At 44.6% G+C, this 18,536-nt stretch overlaps 1 protein-coding gene across 4 annotated transcripts in view; it reads right to left on the minus strand.

Moving 5' to 3' along the window:
• Window positions 1–6,201: 6,201 nt before the first annotated feature.
• The window catches only part of LOC118319822 (complexin-2), a 65,039-nt gene continuing 52,704 nt past the window's right edge, over window positions 6,202–18,536 (minus strand). For all 4 annotated transcript variants that reach the window (XM_035650494.2, XM_035650491.2, XM_035650490.2 and 1 more), the window contains exons 3-4: window positions 15,044–15,219; window positions 6,202–10,012 (exon numbers count right to left, since the gene is read on the minus strand). In XM_035650494.2, the coding sequence (XP_035506387.1) occupies window positions 9,818–10,012; window positions 15,044–15,219 (371 nt within the window). In that variant the 3' untranslated portion in view covers window positions 6,202–9,817. The remainder of the gene's footprint in view (window positions 10,013–15,043; window positions 15,220–18,536) is intronic.

An 18,536-nucleotide genomic window follows, 5' to 3' on the forward strand; every position in this document is an offset into this window, starting at 1 on the left:
TGAAGACATCACCAAGACTGCTCTTTCACCTATGTGACATTGGTCAAATTAGATTATTTTTCTGTCTGTAGCAGATGCCGAAACCTAAACGGGTCACTTCCATGTCCTAGTACAAAAAGTCCTGGAATGATTCAGATTCTGCTGTTGGAAATTTAAACTTAATCGACCACATTGCACCAATTTTAGCACCTGACATGGATTGGCTCCCTATCGAGGTCAGATCAGACTCTCAGGTGCTGCTTACGTCTCACAAAATCCTAAATGGGCATAATCCTTCATATCACCGTAAAACCTTATTTTCTATCCCCTGGTCTTAGAATTCAGGGCTCCCTTATGTCCTCAGAGTTAAAAGGCAGTTAAATGGCTGCAGGTTTTTTTTTCCTGTCGGGCCCTCGTCCTCTGGAACAACCTGCCTCTTTGCATGTTCTTCTGCATCTTGTATTCATGGCAGCACATGGAAGCTATTCGACGTCCTCCCAGATCATAGTCTATATTTTACAATCTGTAATGTTCTCATCCTGACTGTTAATACGTATTGCTGTACTCCAGAGTATCTAGCACACGTCTCTCTGTCCATAAGGAGGATCCCTGCTCTGTCGCTTTTCCTGTGGTTTCTTCCATTTTGTCCCGATTAATGTATTTTTTGAGGAGTTTTTCTTCTGGGGGTCTATAGGACGTCCTAACTCTGAACAATATTTTTCAGCCCCTTGTGGAAAACTTGTGATTTGTGTTTCAAGATTCAAGATACCTTTATTGTCATCGTATGGTAAAATACAACGAAATTCTTGTGCACGGCCTAAAACAGAGCGCAATATATACATTTAACAACAGACATATAAACACACTTGATTGCCAACGTATGCAAAAGAGAATTAGGAAAAATTGGGCTGCATGTATTCAATTTGACATGACTTGACATTGAGGTAGCGATTGATTTTCCACAACTCTGTGCCAGAGTCAAAATTCAGATGTCAGGCTCAGAGTAATGGCCTCTCTCATCAAACATCCATAGACGACTCGCGGTTCAATTTTGCAGCTCAGCAGAGCTTAATCCAGAGGAGATTTAGTCCAGTGTGCTGGAATATTCAGTGCACCGCAAGACCATGGTGAGGAAAAGACCCAAACCGAGTCTGCAATGCCACAAACAAACAACTTTATATGAACATGTGATGAGTACAATTTCAAGGAGGGGCTGACAGGAAGACAAGATGTGTAAAAGCAGCTACAGTGCACATTATTGTACATAGGGTTTGTCAATGCATATTATTTCTATTTTATCGTATTTAGCGTAGAATCTGTTTCTATTATTTTATGACCACACTTTCCCCTGTGCAGCTGTGTACATTTTGAATTCCCCCCCACGGGGGATCAATAAAGGGTTCATCTTATCTTAAGCAATGAAGACGACGACGCGGCTCAGACATGTAGTTTGTTTGCATGTAATGATCCGTGAATTTCATTAGAATCTGCAGCGCGGCTGCTTTCGCAGCGAGAGCACCGGTTGATGGGATGTGAGATGATGTCTTGAGGAGAGGCGGCACAATCGGAACAGCATGGGAGTGACAACTTCCCTGAAGGAACCGTTATTGGAGCGCAGCTGTGTTCATGCGCAGACCAAAGCTTTCCTGTTTACGCCCCTGAAAACCCTCACGGAGGAACATGCAGTAGTCATATTCCCAGTCTGCATCTTTTTATGGAAGGACGTATGGTTTCATACAGATATATAATTCGAGCCTCTGCTGTGGATTAGATGGTTTGGAGGTTTCGTGGCAGAGATTTAGCATCATCATATGTCAGCTATAGCACTCCAGACTCGGAGGAGACGTGTGCGCTAATTGAGTTCAGGAGTGCTCTTCACCTGAACCTTAAAAAAAAAAAGTAATCCTTTTCAGCCCATTTGTCCGCTCCTATTAACGCGGCAATAAAGAAGGAACGTCCCCTCGGAGTCCGGGGCTGAAATTAAACGCCGCATAATACGTCAGGACCTCTTGCCTCTGAGGCGGATGGGAAAATCAGCCTGCGCCGTCTGTTGCTAATACAGGCAGCGAAGGTCTCTGGGCTACTTGATTCATTAAACAGACCTATTATAAGTTCATCTGAGCCGCCGCCGCCACCGTGATCTCATGTCGGCGGACGTGTCAATCAGAGTCTCTCCAGGACGCTGTGATACTTATCAAGGTCGGCTCCATTTAGAAGCTGAAGTGTAGAGAGGGGGGGCGGATGGGGACTTTCCTTTATGTGATGGCAGTCAAATGGCGGACTGATGGATTAAAAATCTCACCTTTCAAGCGAGCATTTGCATATAATCAAAATATGCAAAAGAGTGGAGAATCATACGGTTTATATCGGTTTGGAGCTTTTGTGCGTGTGCGTGTGCGCATGTGCGTCCACTGGATGAAGTGTGATGAGAAAATAAACAAAGCTCTTTCAGGGCGGTCGGTTGTCTCAGTGCATTAGTCTTGCAATATGGAAATCCGGCAGTGCTGGTCGTGGCCCGCTGGTCACGCTGCACATTTTCCATCTACAGCTGCGTACCTATTTCACACTGTGCACAAACACAGCTACTGTAAGTTATGCAAGGTGCAAACATGGCCACTGTTTTTGTGGTTTTTATGAGCAGTCTGTCGACCCGAGACTCCAGACTGAGATTTAAGGACACTTTTAGTTATACACATTGGATACGATGGATGGACCAGGTTTGGGGGGAATTCCAGGTAGTTTTCATCCATTTGAGATAAATGCTAGAGAGCAGAGTTCACGCCCCAACTCAGATCAAATAATGTTTTTTTTTGGTCTGTTAATCTTAAAGGAGATATATCATGCTTTTTCCAGTTTTATGTCAGTAAAAAGTTCTGCAAAGTTGAAAAGCCCAAAATCCGTGGCAAAGGGAGCTCCCTTTCCTTGAAGCACCTGGAACTCCTGAAGAACCTGGAACTCCTGGAGCCAACCCCAGCTTACATTGGGCGATGTATCCAGGATGTAACCTTTCCAATGATAAGGTTCACCCTGGACAGGTCCCTAACTCATCACAGGGTCAATGTACAGAGACAAACGACCGTTCATTCTCACATTCACACCTATTGTCAATTTAGAGTCTCCAATTAACCTGGCTCGCAATCTACATGCCTTTGGACTGTGGGAGAAAACACACAGACTCCACACAGAAAGGCCCCGGAAGGTTGGTTGATCCTTATCTGGATTCGAACCAAGAAACCTTCTTGCTCTGACATGTCAGCGTGAACCACCACAACGAATAGTTGTTACGAATGCAATCCAGGGTTTTGCTATTTTTAAAGCAAGAGGCCAGAAGCCAGCTAAATGCTGTTCTCTAAACAAGACTGTACTTGTATCCAGTGTGAAACCAGAGCGCTACGATTCAGATGATTTTCTTTCTTCCTCCTGGGGTTCTGGGCCTGAGAAAGTAAGCGTACTGTAAGTCTTTACTTTGCGCCATGTAATATAAATCACCTTAATGCCATGTCTTTTCAATGCTTAGTGTGTCAAAAGACTGCAACAGGTTTTAGTTAATTTCACTAGGTTTAGTCCAACCAATGGGATCATTTGAGCCTCCAGAGTCTTGACAGGAGAACATCTCCACAGCATCCACCCTCAAAATAGTGAGCCCAATAAAAAAAACCCCAACCCTTTCCCAGATTTCAGCTCCCGCTGTGCGCACACACTCTTTGGTCTTTGGGGTCGGTGCCCAGTGGAGAGTTAATTGACATTGACTGTCGCGTGTCTACAGGACTCCGATAGAGCCGTGTGTCCCCTGCAGCCCAGATTGCTGCTCGGAGAGCCACAAAGGCAGCTCAATCTGAAAAGACCACCTCAGAGCATGAATACTAATGGAATTGATTCCACACCTCCATTTCCTTCAGGGGAACCTGTGGACTTCTATTGCAAAAGAGGAACCAAGACCCTAGTGTGTGTGTGGTGTGTGTGTGTGTGTGTTGTGTGCCTGAAGTGGAGAGAGAAGGCGGCTACAAAGTGAAAACTTCAGAAGCCCCGCAAAAGTGAGCAGCTGGGAGCCATTATGGAAGTCCAGTGGAGAAATGGCTGTGTGAATACAATGGTAGAAAGGTGGGGAGGAAGATACCCAGTGGCATTTCTCAATTTTGTAAAGTTATACTGAAGGTGAATGATCTAATAGGGAAGATTTGATCCAAATGGTTTTTTTTTTTCTTCCTGGGCAAAGAACTGACATCTTTACTTTTGGGCCCATTTGTAGCTGGAGATCATTCAGCTCAGGTTATATGAGGAACTGGTCAGTTGCTCAAGTAGCTGGTTGGATGAGGAGAGTACATCCAGTACATCTATAAGCTCAATATAAATTGGCGAGAACAAAAGAAGGAAAAGCTGACGTTACATGAAACATCGAAGTTGGACACTTTGAGTTATGGAGCCAAAACCTTTTTATTGAGTTACTTTTTTTGAAACCAACCCAGTGTCTGCAGGACACTGTGGTGTCCAATACCAATACCCAGTGTTATATGAGGAACAGTGTTGTTTAACAGCGAAACTTTCCAAGGGACAACTTTTCAAAATGTGAGGAAAAAAAATACACCTTGATGATGAGCAACATGTAACGTTATTAAGTTGAACTCCCTTTTGACCTCTTCTTGTTTACACGTTGAAGGGTCCTTGGGCAAGACACCGAACTCCAAATTGCTCCTAATGGTTAAACCAGTACTGTGCATGGCTGAATGAGAGGCAAATTGTCAAGCACTGCATAAATGTAACCATATATTTTCTTCGTATCGGTCCTCAACAAGTCCACCAACCTTTTGGAAGTCCAAATTTTCTTTAGTGAACATTGTTGAACAAGTTTGACCACATTTTCGGTGCTTTTCTATCGCGCGTCCTTCACATTTGAATTTGGGGTTTCAGCGTCTTGCCCAAAGAGACTTGGGCATGCGGACTGGAGGAGACTGTGATCAAACCACCGACCCTCTGGTTAATGGACCACCCGCTCTATCTACTGAGCCACAGCCACCGGACACCTACTTTACTTGTGAATGTAAGGATAAATTGTCTCCAGGTCTTGTCTATGACTTCATTCAGTGTTGTGGCCTGCTGGTAGAGTTAATGCCCAGAGGTAATAGGCCAATAGATATTAAAGCTATTCATGTTTAGCTTTTATTTGAGCAAAGGCTGGATATTGCACGTAGCCGTTAAACTTCACACTGTTCCCTCCACAGCGGGCATCACGCTATTTTAAGAACTTGTCTCTGGGACGATGGTGTTTGTTGTTGAGGAACTGGCGGAGCATCGCTCAACATCTGTTGCAGCAGACAGCGAGATTTTGTCTCCTGCTTTTTGAAGCATAACAGCACAAGAACCAAGATGTCTGATGTGTCAGGCAAATGAAAACACCTATTTGTGTGCACCAACCGAACCGGTGGATGAAGCAATGTGCACTGCAGATTTAAGAATGCCGTGGCAGTCAACCTTTAAATGTGAAATCTACCGAGATACGAGTGGATATAGCAGCAGAAAAACGAAACCTAATTTAAAATCCAACCCCAAAACTCTTGACGAGCAATTAAAGAACTGTCAAATGATAGATCCATTTTGTTTTAACGCCGCCCTCCTTTTCCCTGCGGGAATTAAAATCGAGTCACTGCCATCGCTAATCCTTATACTTGGCATTCCCCCATTTTCCGTCGGATGTGAAAGGGTTCGTTCTTTCCCACATCACAGATTTTGCCGTGCACTCACTGTGACACGCTCACTGGTCATAGCTCTGCTTTGGAAAAAACTCTCCAATCACGATTTGAACGACACAGTGCATTCTGTTTACAGCCCTTTTTGCTTTTATTGAAGAGTTGTTGAAATTCCTTCTGAGCAAAAAAAGAAAAAAGAAGGAACGTTGAGATGAAAGACAGAAACAGCAACATGTGAAATACATCGAAGGTCCTGTAGCACACAACTTTCTTTGACGGACCCAACGCGACGCGATGTGATTGCAGGTCACGTCTTGAGTCTCGCAAGTCAGGAATTGATCTCGCCTCCCAAACCAGAAATACACTGCATGTCTGCTTCCATATATATATATATATATATATATATATATATATATATATATATATATATATATATTCATGAGAACTTGTTGTTTTCTTTCTTTTCTGTTTTACACACCAGCCAGAGAGCCGGCCGCAGAGCCGCTTGAATGCAGAAACACAAAGACGATGAAAGAAATTATATGAAATCACTTTATTCTCAGAGTGCGCGGTGATTCCATCTTTTTGCAGGAAAGTTACAGACTGAAATCTCTGTCTAAAATGGCATGCAGTGAGGCTAACAGGTGGAGCTCGGAAACACACACAGAGGACACAAGAGAACGGGTATATCAACAACCTTGCCTACGTCGCACACCATAAGCATGCATACATTTTTGTCAACAAATAGGAAGAGAGAGAGAGAGAGAGAGAGAGAGAGAGAGAGAGAGAGAGAGAGAGAGAGAGAGAGAGAGAGAGAGAGAGAGAGAGAGAGAGAGAGAGAGAGAGAGAGAGAGAGAGAGAGAGAGAGAGAGAGAGAGAGAGAGAAGGGTGAGAAGAGTTCGCAGTACAAAATAACGCACCAAATCAACGTCATTATTTATTTTATATTTTCCTCAAAATTAGCGACCACCAGAGGACAGAAACGAGAACGGCCACGGACAACAGGGAGAAAAGTACTGCACGAGAGTAGGCGTCTCCTCAACACGTACAGAACAGAGAGACGACAGATGCAAGGATAGAGAAACATCGGACGGTTACATTCAAGTCACATCAACGGCGTAGTTTTTTTTTTCAGTGGCATAATTTTCAGGCAGTTTTTTTTCTTTTCTTTTTGAACATTAATGGCTGTATGAGCAAATGTGACCCATTCAGATCTACTGTATACGACAGAATATCGACCACGCATGACTTGGGCAGTTTGTCTCGGCAGTGGGCTATAAGCCATTTGGAGCGCAATCAATCAGTTCACAATATGATGAAAAATGTGTTTCTGATGACGTTTTGTGAACGAGATGTGAAGGTTGATCTGGATTCACACCAGTTGGGAAAAGACTCGCCGGTAGCTATAGCCTGACGGACGTCGCACACTGATGAAGTATAGGCTACAGCATGTATGTCCTGTACAGGGGCAGTAATTGTAGCTTTTTGTAGAATATTCTTGGAGCAAAGAATAGATACATGAACAAAAGTATGATTCAGGCGTTGGTTGAGGCCCAATGAATCCGGCAAGTTATGGTTCAAACGTCTATTAAAAACGTGAAGCTAGATTACCTGAGAACTTCAAAATAAATAATGCAGTAACTTAGTCAAAATGGAACTACCTTGTCTACTACTACCAGCACTATTCTTTGGTTTTGACTGGACAATGCTTTGACGATGGATCGGAAATAGGTGATGCTAACTATTTGCTAACACAGAGGCCGGGCGAAGGCAGCTCATCCAAACCACGCCCCAACCAGGAAGTTCAGTAAAATGTGCTCTACGAGAGACCTTACGAGACTATGACCTCCGATGTTTTTCCGTTTCTACGTATTCATCATGAGTTTTGAGGCCGATGAAAGGCCAAAGGTCGCTCGCCTACGCCACAGGAATGCACAAGTACCGGATTTAGGGTTCAGCTAAAGCTCGATAAAAAACGGTGGCGAAAAAGTTAGTTGAGAAAAAACCTCAAATACACTCACAGCTACTGTGCGCACATGAATCACAAAGGTAATAGCAATTCATCACAACGCTAACTGCTAATAGCACATTTAGCTTCCCCCTTAGACTCCGTGTGGGATTTTTTTTCTTCTCTTTTGTACGCGGCAGCTAAAATAACCGTCGTGGTCGTGTTGTGAATCTTTGCGTATATTTGATTCACTCTAGTATCTATATATATATATATATATATCTATCTTTTTTTTTTAGATTGTAACAACATTGAATGTTTTCCTCACTCGTAGGCCAACAAGGCATTGACTGAAGCCTATTGTGAATATCCACGTTTGGGTGTTTTTACCAGCACAAGTCTGGTGGAATGTCTGAAAAATCTGGAATGTTTTAACAAGACACTGTGGAATGAAGGAGGGGAAGAAGAAAAAAACGAGGCATATGGAGAAAAAATAATGAATAAATTGTGCCATTCACCTGCAGGACAGACTGGACTCTGCAGGACGGGTAAACATTTTCTGGTCATGGAGCGTTTGCGCTAATGCCCCGCCTCTGAAAACTTGCAGTTGGATTTCACCTTTTGAGTTTACGATCCCGAATATCGGTCCTTGTTTTGCGCTCGTAAACGACATGCAAAACAAACCTTCCCCCCTTTTTCCCCTTTTTTACATTTTTTTAATCGAATATGTCGGACCCACAAACACTTCACCGGCACTATGCAGACACACACACACACACACACACACACACACTCCGGCGTCTCTTCAACATCGACTAACACATTAAAGGAGTAAGTTCAAACGCACAACAATGAAGATTGTCTGTTATTGCTGATTCGGGACTTTTAGCTCCCATCAGTCAAACCAACAGGACACAGGACAACTTCATTTTGAACAATATATTGCACTATTGTCACTGTCTGTTTCACATAGAGGCGTGTTCACAACGCGGCTGCGTTTGTGAAGTTTCTTTTTTCGTACAGAGAAGGTCATGAAAATGTCAAAACACAAATCAAACTCAACGAGGCCGCGTCCCATTGCAAAAGCGGCGTGAGCGAACGCCTGCCACAGGACACGGAACAGAATTTTTGTCATTTATTAAACCACCGAACATTGATAGCAAGTTGATTTATAGTAAGAATTTTTTTTTCGATTTGAGACAAACTATGAGCGGGGAAGATTTATAGTTTTCCCACATGGAAGAACATTTCCGACACAGAGTCACCAACTGTACGTGGTGCACAAGATGTCATTTGAATATAAAGTGGAAAACCACTTATTGCCTCAAATATCAATGTGTTTCGCTTCATCGTGACAAATAAAATGGTATCCACGTGTGTACGTCACTTCACCAGAGTGAACTGCATGCTCAAATCAGAAAACAAAACGGAATAAAATAAAGTAAAAAGTCAAATTTCAAATGACGAATTTCCTTAACTTCTAACGCTCGTCGTACACATTCACAGTAAACCAATGGGAACATGAATGACAGCTTACGGGGTGAATCCTCACAACGGGGAACCGATTAAAAATGCGAGTATTTATATACATTGTATGTATCAAATATTAGCAAGAACATAACAGGAAAGTTCAATTAAAATTTCTGATATGATTTGGATAATTTCTTAAAAGTTAAAAATATGGCTTATACTCTTAGTCATCTTGTTATATGTCATATTTCACTCATATATAATTCTCTCTTCTTTTCTTTTTCTTTTTGAAATAACCCCGAGTCTATTTACAAACGAAAATGATGGCGGATGATGAATTATATCTTTTTTTCTAAGTGCTGAGCAGTTTGAAAACACAGAAGCAGTTTGCCTTGAGGTAAAGACACCGGATCTGTGCATCTGTGCAGGTGTTTCGTACTTTAAAAATAAAAATGAATATCAGAGTTAATCACTGGTTATCATTATGGATGCTCTGTATGAGATATTAAAAAGTAAGTACCACCGTCCGGGATCAGATGCTCTAACTCAAGGGGCAAAGTCATGACACATTGCACAATTCCAGGACGCTTAAAAAGTTGGGCTGAATGGGGAGGGGGGGGGGAAGAAAAGTGTGACTGCAGGTTTGGGGCAAGGGGCCAGAGTTGTACAGCGTTGGTTCGATGGAACGTTTTTGTAAGAAGTTTAATTACATTTTTAGACGCAAAATGCACCGTTTTTACTTTTTATTGAACATATCCATGAGCGGGGCCGGGATGAACTTCATGACCGTGTCCACGATGCTCTCCTCCTCCTCCTCGTCGCCGCAGCCGGTCGGGACGGCCTTCTTGGGGCGCGTCAGGCTGCCCTCGGACGCCTGCTCCATGGCGGCCGCCGCCTCGGCCTCCTTCTCCTCCTTCTTCTTGATGCCGTACTGCGCAGGGAAGGACAAGAGACAAACGTGTTTCATTAAGCAAAGCAGTGACAGGGTGGGATTCAGTTCTCGGGGGGGGGGGGCGGTGTTTGGGTGGTACAGTGAAACTCTTGGTTCATGACAAGCCCTTGTAGTATCGTTCATCTCGGGTAAATTGCGGTTGCCAGGTTTGGGGGGGGGGTAAAAGTTTCATATTTTGGGGAACAAGCTTATTGCTGACAATTCATTTTTCCTATAAAAACTAGAGCCAGGAGGGTGGTGGGTTTTTGTTGTTGTTGAAAGCGAGTCATTCGGGCTATTTCCTCGACTTCTACATCTTGAGCCGGACAAGCATAATCCCCTCCTGATGCATAATTAGTGCGCTGACACGAGAGCGATATCGATCTTATCATCCAGCTCTGAGCAACGGAGCAGATTCACGATTCAAAGTGCAATTCCTTTGAGTGCAGTCTCCACCCACAGTAGATTTAGGCCGGTATAATTCCCCCAGATTTTGTTCTCTTACTGTGAAAACAGGCCTTTTATTCCATCTATCCATTACATTTGTTTAATCCGTAGATGTCTGTGTCGTAGCCAGACGCTTATTATTCCGATTGAATTGTCTCTGAAGTGCTTCTCTCGTCAGAACTCCTTTGAGCGAACCCTGGACCTAACCCCCCCCCGTCCGCCTCTCGCACCTGAACATCTACCACTTTAAATCTGCCAATTGGATGAGAAGCTTTGGAAATGGCAGATGTGGCAAAGAAAAGCTGTGACTTCCTCGTTCCTGTAAACAGCTCTTTCCCTCTCAGCTGCCAGGTTGCAGCGAGTGCTCGCTCCTCTGCGCTGCCGGAGAGACTTCCTGTGAACAAACTGCGACCGATGTGACGAAGTTTTTCCGACTCTAAAGATAGAAATGTGTGAGGCGTGACATGATCGCTTCATGCAAATTGGATGGCAGTGATCAGGGGGCCCTGGCGGAGTAATTCCGATATCATCCGTCGCACAGATCATCTCCGGGCCGCTTCCGGAGGAAGTTATCCACTTGTTCTCCGCAATGAAAGATGTTAGAGGTGGACCTGAACCGCTCTGTTTGTTTGTGAGTGAACGTGGGGGTGGGGGGGTGTTGGGGGGGCTGCAACTGCTGCTGGCTCTAATTTCAACCTTCCTGGATACGTTATGTACCAATTACCCGCAGAGGCACTCAGCGGGCGAGCCGGACAATTCCGAAAGATTAGCTTACAAATCCCCGGGCCCGAGCAGACTTCTATTAAATCAGGAGCGTGTTTAGGAGAGAGAGAGAGAGGGAGAGAGAGAGAGAGAGAGAGAGAGAGAGAGAGAGAGAAGAGAGAGAGAGAGAGGGAGAGAGAGAGAGAGAGAGAGAGAGAGAGAGAGAGAGGGAGAGGGAGGGAGGGAGGGGGAGGGAGGGAGGGAGGGAGAGAGAGAGAGAGAGAGAGAGAGAGAGAGAGAGAGAGAGAGGGAGAGAGAGAGAGAGAGAGAGAGAGAGAGAGAGAGAGAGAGAGAGAGAGAGAGAGAGAGAGAGAGAGAGAGAGAGAGAGAGAGAGAGAGGGAGGGAGGGAGGGTGCGTTTAGGAATCTCAACAGATGGAAGAGTGGATAATATTCATTCTGCCTCTTGATTTTTCAAACCAGCCCATCTCTCTCTCTCTCTTTCTCTCTCTCTCTCTCTCTCTATCTCTTTCCCTCTCTCTCTCTCTCTCTCTCTCTCTCTCTCTCTCTCTCTCTCTCTCTCTCTCTCTCTCAGCATTCGTGCCCGGCGTTCCCTTCAAAGTCTACTTTGTGCATGTGAGGTCAAAATTGAAAATGGATCAGGAAAAGGCTGGAAGTTGTGGACGGTCACGGCGCGTGTGTGTGTGTGTGTGTGTGTGTGCGCGTGTGCGCGTGTGTGTGCGCGCGTGTGCGCGTGCGCGTGTGCGTGTGTGTGTGTGTGTGTCGAAGGAACGACTTTGTCTGAAAAGCACGCGAACATACAGAAGCCTATTAGGGCCGGACATAAGAAAAAATATGAGAGGGAAGATTTTTTTTTTACAATACGAGAATAAAGTCAAAATGTCGACAATAAAGTCAAAATGTCGAGATTAAAGTCGAAATAGCCCTAAGCGTCCGTGTTGTGGTTCCAGTTCATCTGTCACACGTCCACGTAAACTAGCGTTAGCAGTGCTACGCTAGCTTCGCTAACTGAACTCCTCTCAAAATTCATTGACGGTTGTTTGCGGTTGAACGTTACATCGTGTCAGGACGCGCGTCGACGTTCACGTGCAAACGCCCGTTCTCACCCGCGTCGTTTCCTCCAGATTCAGCCTGTCAATTATAATATCGCAAACTTTTCAACTTGGTTAGCAGCTAGCGTTAGCTTAAAAAACTGGCTATTAAAACTTCAACATCCGGGTTGTTGGTTTTTTTTCTACTTTATTAGAAAATATGATATATTCTCGAAATGTAAAATAAAAACATCTTCCTCCTCTCGTTGTTTTTCTCATGCCTGGCACTAATTCTCTTTGGTACGAACACAACAGCTTTGCAGCCGTTGTTTGGCATCCTACATATTTATTTATTTTTGTCTGCATATGGCTCAATAACGTCTGCCGTCACCACTGCACCGTCCTTTTTGTCAAGCTTTGATATTTCCAAGGACAGCAGCGGGCACTGTTTGAAGTATGGACGACGAGTGAAAAATGAAATCCTCTTGAAAATGAACACACAGCGAAGACCATGCCGACCAGTGCTCATGTGACGAAGATGAGCTGCTGGTGCTGGTATTCTAACATTCTGCTCAAACACTGGATTTGGAGGATCCTCTCTGCAGCAGATGAAATCCTTTCGTCTCCGTCTGTGTAAACGTCCTCCTCCGTCCCCCCGTCAGATTAAAAGATGCTTCTTTCTGATGCTTCGTCTTATGACGCAAATGTTTTTTTCCCCTCACACCTTACATGCATCACTCGCAATTGCCAAATCCGACATTTTCCCACAGGGGTGTTTCTTTTTAAAGAGATATGCTAATGATATTCACTCTAATATTGCTATTAAATGTACATTGACTGTACTTCAGGTGCCACCATTGGAATATGTAATGTGTCAAATGACGAAAACTTTGACAGTCAACTCTTTAAAACATGCATGGATCATGTGCGGATCATGATACAACTGTATATTTCCTAAAAGACTGGTCACGTTTGTTTTTTAGGTGGAAGAAAAACGGGGCGTTAAAGCAATAAGGAAGCATGGAAAGCGTCTGGCTACACAACACAGACGTATACGGATTGAACAAAAACTGCAATGTGGCCTGATTATTGATTGGCGGCGACTTTTTTGGAGACTCAGACGTTTGTAGAGCTCATCTCTGTATCTCCTTCTGCTCGCCGGTTTGTTCTGCTCTCTCCTCTCGAGCCGCTCTGTCTTGTTTCCCCCTGCGATCTGTGTTATTCAGTCGTCCCCCCCCCCCCCCCGCCATCCTCCGACTTGCTCGGCGGCAACAAGAGCTTGCGTGAGTTGAAGCGAAGACAGCCACGCTTAGTCAGCCCCTTCTCCCCTCGCCATAATCAAACGCGTTCCTACGATACGCTGTCATGTCGCCCCCCGACTCCCCCCCCCCTCCTCCCCCCCCCCTGTCTTCTGTCAGAATTGTTCCAGAACTGAAGCTAAAGAATCGGCGGAGCGCGGAGCCACGCCTCAGAAACTCGGAGGAGAGTTTTACAAAGGGCTTCACACATGCAGCCGCTTTAAACTTTGAGCTAAAAGCCGAATGCTCAGTGGAATATCAACTCACGTCAGGAGGAGCTGCCAGCTGCAGATGCTCGGCAACACATCGCTTAACATTTTCACAAGTGTTTGATCAAACTTGAGGCAAGAATTTATCTGAGACAAGATGAGGAAGACGAGCAGGACAAAGGGTCATTGACCAAGGAGGAAGCTTTTAAAATAGAATTGAATATATTGACTGAATTTCATATTGTATACAACAGTCTGCAATGGTTTCAAAGATCCATAAATGCTTTGGGAGAATATTCAAATGCATGATTGTCCAACCTCCGTTTAGCATTGTACATTGTTGTAGCATTCAGAATCGAGGCAAATGTTGGAAGCTAATAGATATTAGCTTTGTCAAACTTTTGTCATTTGATTTTTGGTAGTTTCAGTCAACCAAAACGAAAACATCAGTGACACGTTGGTCTCATTTTTAATCGTCGCATCTTCGAAGTGGCATTATGAGGCTCCAGCTGTGGCCTTCATTTGTGTACAGTTACCATGGTTACAGGTGTCACCCTGCTCCGCAGTGGGACAGACCGACTCACCTCAGGATATCCAGTTAACATTTCCATTCTGGTTCGCATTGAAGTGTTGACACTGAGGTTCTTACATGTCTCTAGAATGACATATCGCTGTTTTATCTGTCTTCTTTTTGCTGTTGTTTTAACCTGTCGCACTCTCAGATTTGCTTTCAATGTAAAGAGCATCACGAATGAAATGTGTTACTTTTATTAGTAGTATTATTAATGTTTTGTGCAGGAGAAAATACATTTCACTCCTCCTTAGTTCTTGGTACTCGAGGCGAGTGTGGAAAGATGAAGGAAAAACAAATAGTCCTAGTTCATAGTTGAGTTTCTGCAGACGGGGGTGATGTCTTCATCATCCCTGTCATCTTCATATTGGCTTGATGAAAAATGTTTTTCTCCAAAGCATCTTAAAACAATATATACAGCACATATAAGGCAGATCCTATAACGTGTGTGCAACTGTGTGAGTGTAAGACAAGACAGTAGAATGAAGAAGAGTCGAATGCTCGGTCAGCTCTACCATTGTAATTATTATTATTATTATTATTATTATTATTATTATTATTATTAATTTTTCTGAATTATAGCTGGTGAATAGGTGAAAATGATGATGTTGCCAAAGTGAAGTCGAGCTGTGAACTGGTCTCCTCTCAGCTCTTCTTCAGTAAATATAAAGCCTGAGGCACAAAATGAATGAAGAAGCGATTAAACCGTTGCTAACTTGATGAGTACAGTCGCTGTATGGAGGAGTGTCGTACCTTGTCCCTGATGCCCTGTCGGAGGTTTTCTCTCTCCGCCTCCATTTTTGCGTACTTGGCCTTCCTCTCCTCCTCCTGCTGCCGCAGCGCCTCCTGCCGTTCCTCCTCCTTCTTCTGGGCGTCGGGATCCTTCTCCTCCTCCCCACCGAGCATTTTGCCCATGTCTTTGGTGGCGCCTGTTGTCGACGGAGAGGAAACAGAGAGCCCAGGATCAAAACAGAGGTCGAGCGGGAAGCACTCTGACGAGTGAGTCGCGCAGCTGAGATTGAGATAATTCAGCCGACGGCGCTTTTTGCATCCTAATCCTCTGTCGGGGCCGGCGAAAGAGCAGCACAGATCTGTCCTCAGCCGGGCCGAGAGACAACAGTGTCCCGACAACGGAGGGGACAAGGGGGCGAGCGCCACGGACACTACGATGACTCGATGACTGCGCCCTCATCAGCTCGTGTCTGAAATGTAAATCACGAAAAGGATTTATGAGATGATGCCTGCGCGTCAGTGGTGTCGCCTTTGGTTTCTGAAATTTAGGGAGTCTAGAAAGATACCAGAATATCATTTAGTTTTCTTCCTTATTAATAGGGCGACAAGATATGATAAGACTTTGATAATATACCACGCCGGTGACATTTACTTGTTACAGCAGCAGCAAGAGAATATATAGAAATATCACCAAAAAAGCAAAATAGCAAAAATATATTGAAATGGAGGAAAAACCTATAATAAAAAAAGGCTATATACATTTATACAAGAGTGCAAGTATTGCCTTGTGAAAGAGGAAGCTAAAATGTGCATTGGTTTGGATTTGCAGTGTAAAAAAAAAAAAAGTAGTAAATAAATAAATGACAAAAGTTGCACAGTTGTGGTGGGTATAGATATGTATATATATAAAGTACTTCGGGGGTGATGATGAATAGTGAAATGATCAATAATACAATCCTACTGCATCTTGACTCTGTCTTTTATAGCTCATTACACGGCGGACGGTGATCAGCGATGTCATTTAATGGAGTTTGGAGGAGAATGGATACATGGCCCGGGTATGAAAAGGAGGTTTTCCGCTGGTCCACATCGCTGAGCGCCGTCTCCATAAGGTGACATATTCACTATGCATCATCTGTGTGTGTGTGTGTGTGTGTGTGTGTGTGTGTGTGTGTGTGTGTGTGTGTGTGTGTGTGTGTGTGTGTGTGTGTGTGTGTGTGTGTGTGTGTGTGTGTGTGTGTGTGTGTGTGTGTGTGTGTGTGTGTGTGTGTGTGTGTGTGTGTGTGTGTGTGTGTGTGTGTGTGTGTGTGTGTGTGTGTGTGTGTGTGTGTGTGGAGTGCAGGGCACAGAGCCATCTGCTTCTGCTGTGAAACTGATGAGACAGCGTTGACCTCCAGGTCCTTTGGCCGCCGTCCGAACTCTGCCGCGTTGACGGACCGGACCGGGGTGGCGTCCTCGGGGCCACACAGAGCGGGGCGACATCTGGTGTCGGGCCGGTTAGTGTTCCCACCACATGACACATCGCGGCGTGTCGCTTTTTATCGTGTTATCAGTGTAAAGTGTGAAGCCTATACAGAAACATGACGTGCATTAAAACGCCCTAAGGGTCGACATGGGAGTCTATCGCCTGCGAATGAAACGCAGCTCCACTTTGCGTGTTTCTTGACACAAAATAGTGACCAAGTTTCCTTAAAAGCACCAAGGAACCTTTGGTTTTCATAATTAATAACGTATTTTTTGATTAAAGCAGAACATTTCTACTTTTGCCTCACAGCAAGAAGGTTCTGGGTTCGAGTCCCGGTTCAAACCAATCAGGGCCTTTCTGTGTGGAGTTTGCATGTTCTCCCCGTGTGTGCGTGGGTTCTCTCCGGGTTCTCCGTCTTCCTCCCACAGTCCAGAGACATGCAGAATGGGGTCAGGTTCATTGGAGACTCTGAATTGACCGTAGGTGTGAATGTGAGAGTGAATGGTTGTCCGTCTCTGTATGTGGCCCTGTGATAGGCTGGAGACCTGTCAAGGGTGAACCCCGCCTCTCGCCCAATGTCAGCTGGGATTGGCTCCAGCCCCCCCGCGACCCTTACATGGATAAAGCGGCAGACGATGGATAGATGGATGGATGGAGAACCTTGCTGAGCTACATCCTGGCAGTAACACTTGCAAGAAGACATGTTTTTGAAAAAAATATTCTCTCCGCGCTTCGCCGGCGGCGAAATCAGAACCGCCGATTTCCACTGTAAACATTTCTTTTCCGACGTTGTCGCCAGCGGCCGGAAGAGACTTCCAACGTCTTACAACCAGCAGCAGTCATCACAGACGCCGAGGAGACTTGGAACGAGGCCCAACAGAGACACGATTTAAATTAAAACTTGTTCAACTCGAGAATCTGCAGCTACAAATTCCAAAAATCTGCATGACGGACTTTGATACCTTGTTTGAGCTCAGACTGTAATTGGATATCTCTTCCTCCGCTCCACTCATCATGACCTATCCTCAACTCGCTCTCTCTCCTTAGCGCCGGCTTTTCTAATTCATTCTCGAGACAATATACACTGCGTCTTATTTTAATCTCAATGATGGGCAATGCGATTTTGGGTGAGTGATGTGTTGAATTCCGTTTAAGGTCGTGTAGATTTGATGAACAAAGCGGTGTTGAATTGTACTCTTACTTCAGAAGTCTGAGTCTTCTTTGGGAAGTTCATTTGTGTTTTTGGATTTTTTCCCTGAAACTCATTTTGCAGCGATCAAACCTGTGTACTGTAGTTTTTGTCTGGAGACCACGTTGTTCAGGTTTTACAAGCAACAGGTTTTGCAACTCTCGCCCCTCCATCTCTTAAGACCCCCCCCCCCCCCCCCCACATGTTGAATGGAAAGCCTCCATCTCCCCAACTTCCACGCGACTAATCTCCGCGCTCGGGGCTAATTAGCTCGTCTTGATTGTGATAAAAGTTGCCGTCGCATTTCCCCGAGAGCCTTGAGAGTGTCATCGAGCGCTGCCAGCTGCGGTGTCTGGGAGCGGAAGGCACAAAATGAGAAACCCCCCCCCCCCTCCCCGAAACACAGTGTAAAGTACCTAATTAGAAGACACAATGAAGTTGTATTCATTTTTGCACAGAACATCTTCCCGTTTGCTCTGCATGGCAGGAAAATGCAAATCAGGAGTTCCAAAATTCCTGCCACGAGACCAGTTTCAATCTGAGCTCAGCAATCTCACTAGAGCCGCAGCAGTTCATCGATTAGTAATCAATCAATACTAAATTAATCGCCAACTATTTTGATAATCGATCAATCGGTTCAAGTAGTTTTTATGGAACAAAATTCTGTGATTTCAGCTTCTTAAATATGAATATTTTCTGGTTTCTTTGCTCCTCTGTGACAGTAAAACGAAATATCTTTGGTGTGTGGACAAAACAAAACATCATCTTGGGGTTTTGGGGAAACACCATCGTCATTCTCCACCAGTTTATGACATTTTATGAACCTGACAACTAATCGATTAATGAATCGACAGTTGCAG

Source organism: Scophthalmus maximus, chromosome 9 (genome assembly GCF_022379125.1).
Source record: "Scophthalmus maximus strain ysfricsl-2021 chromosome 9, ASM2237912v1, whole genome shotgun sequence".
In the NCBI taxonomy this organism is placed as follows: domain Eukaryota; kingdom Metazoa; phylum Chordata; class Actinopteri; order Pleuronectiformes; family Scophthalmidae; genus Scophthalmus; species Scophthalmus maximus.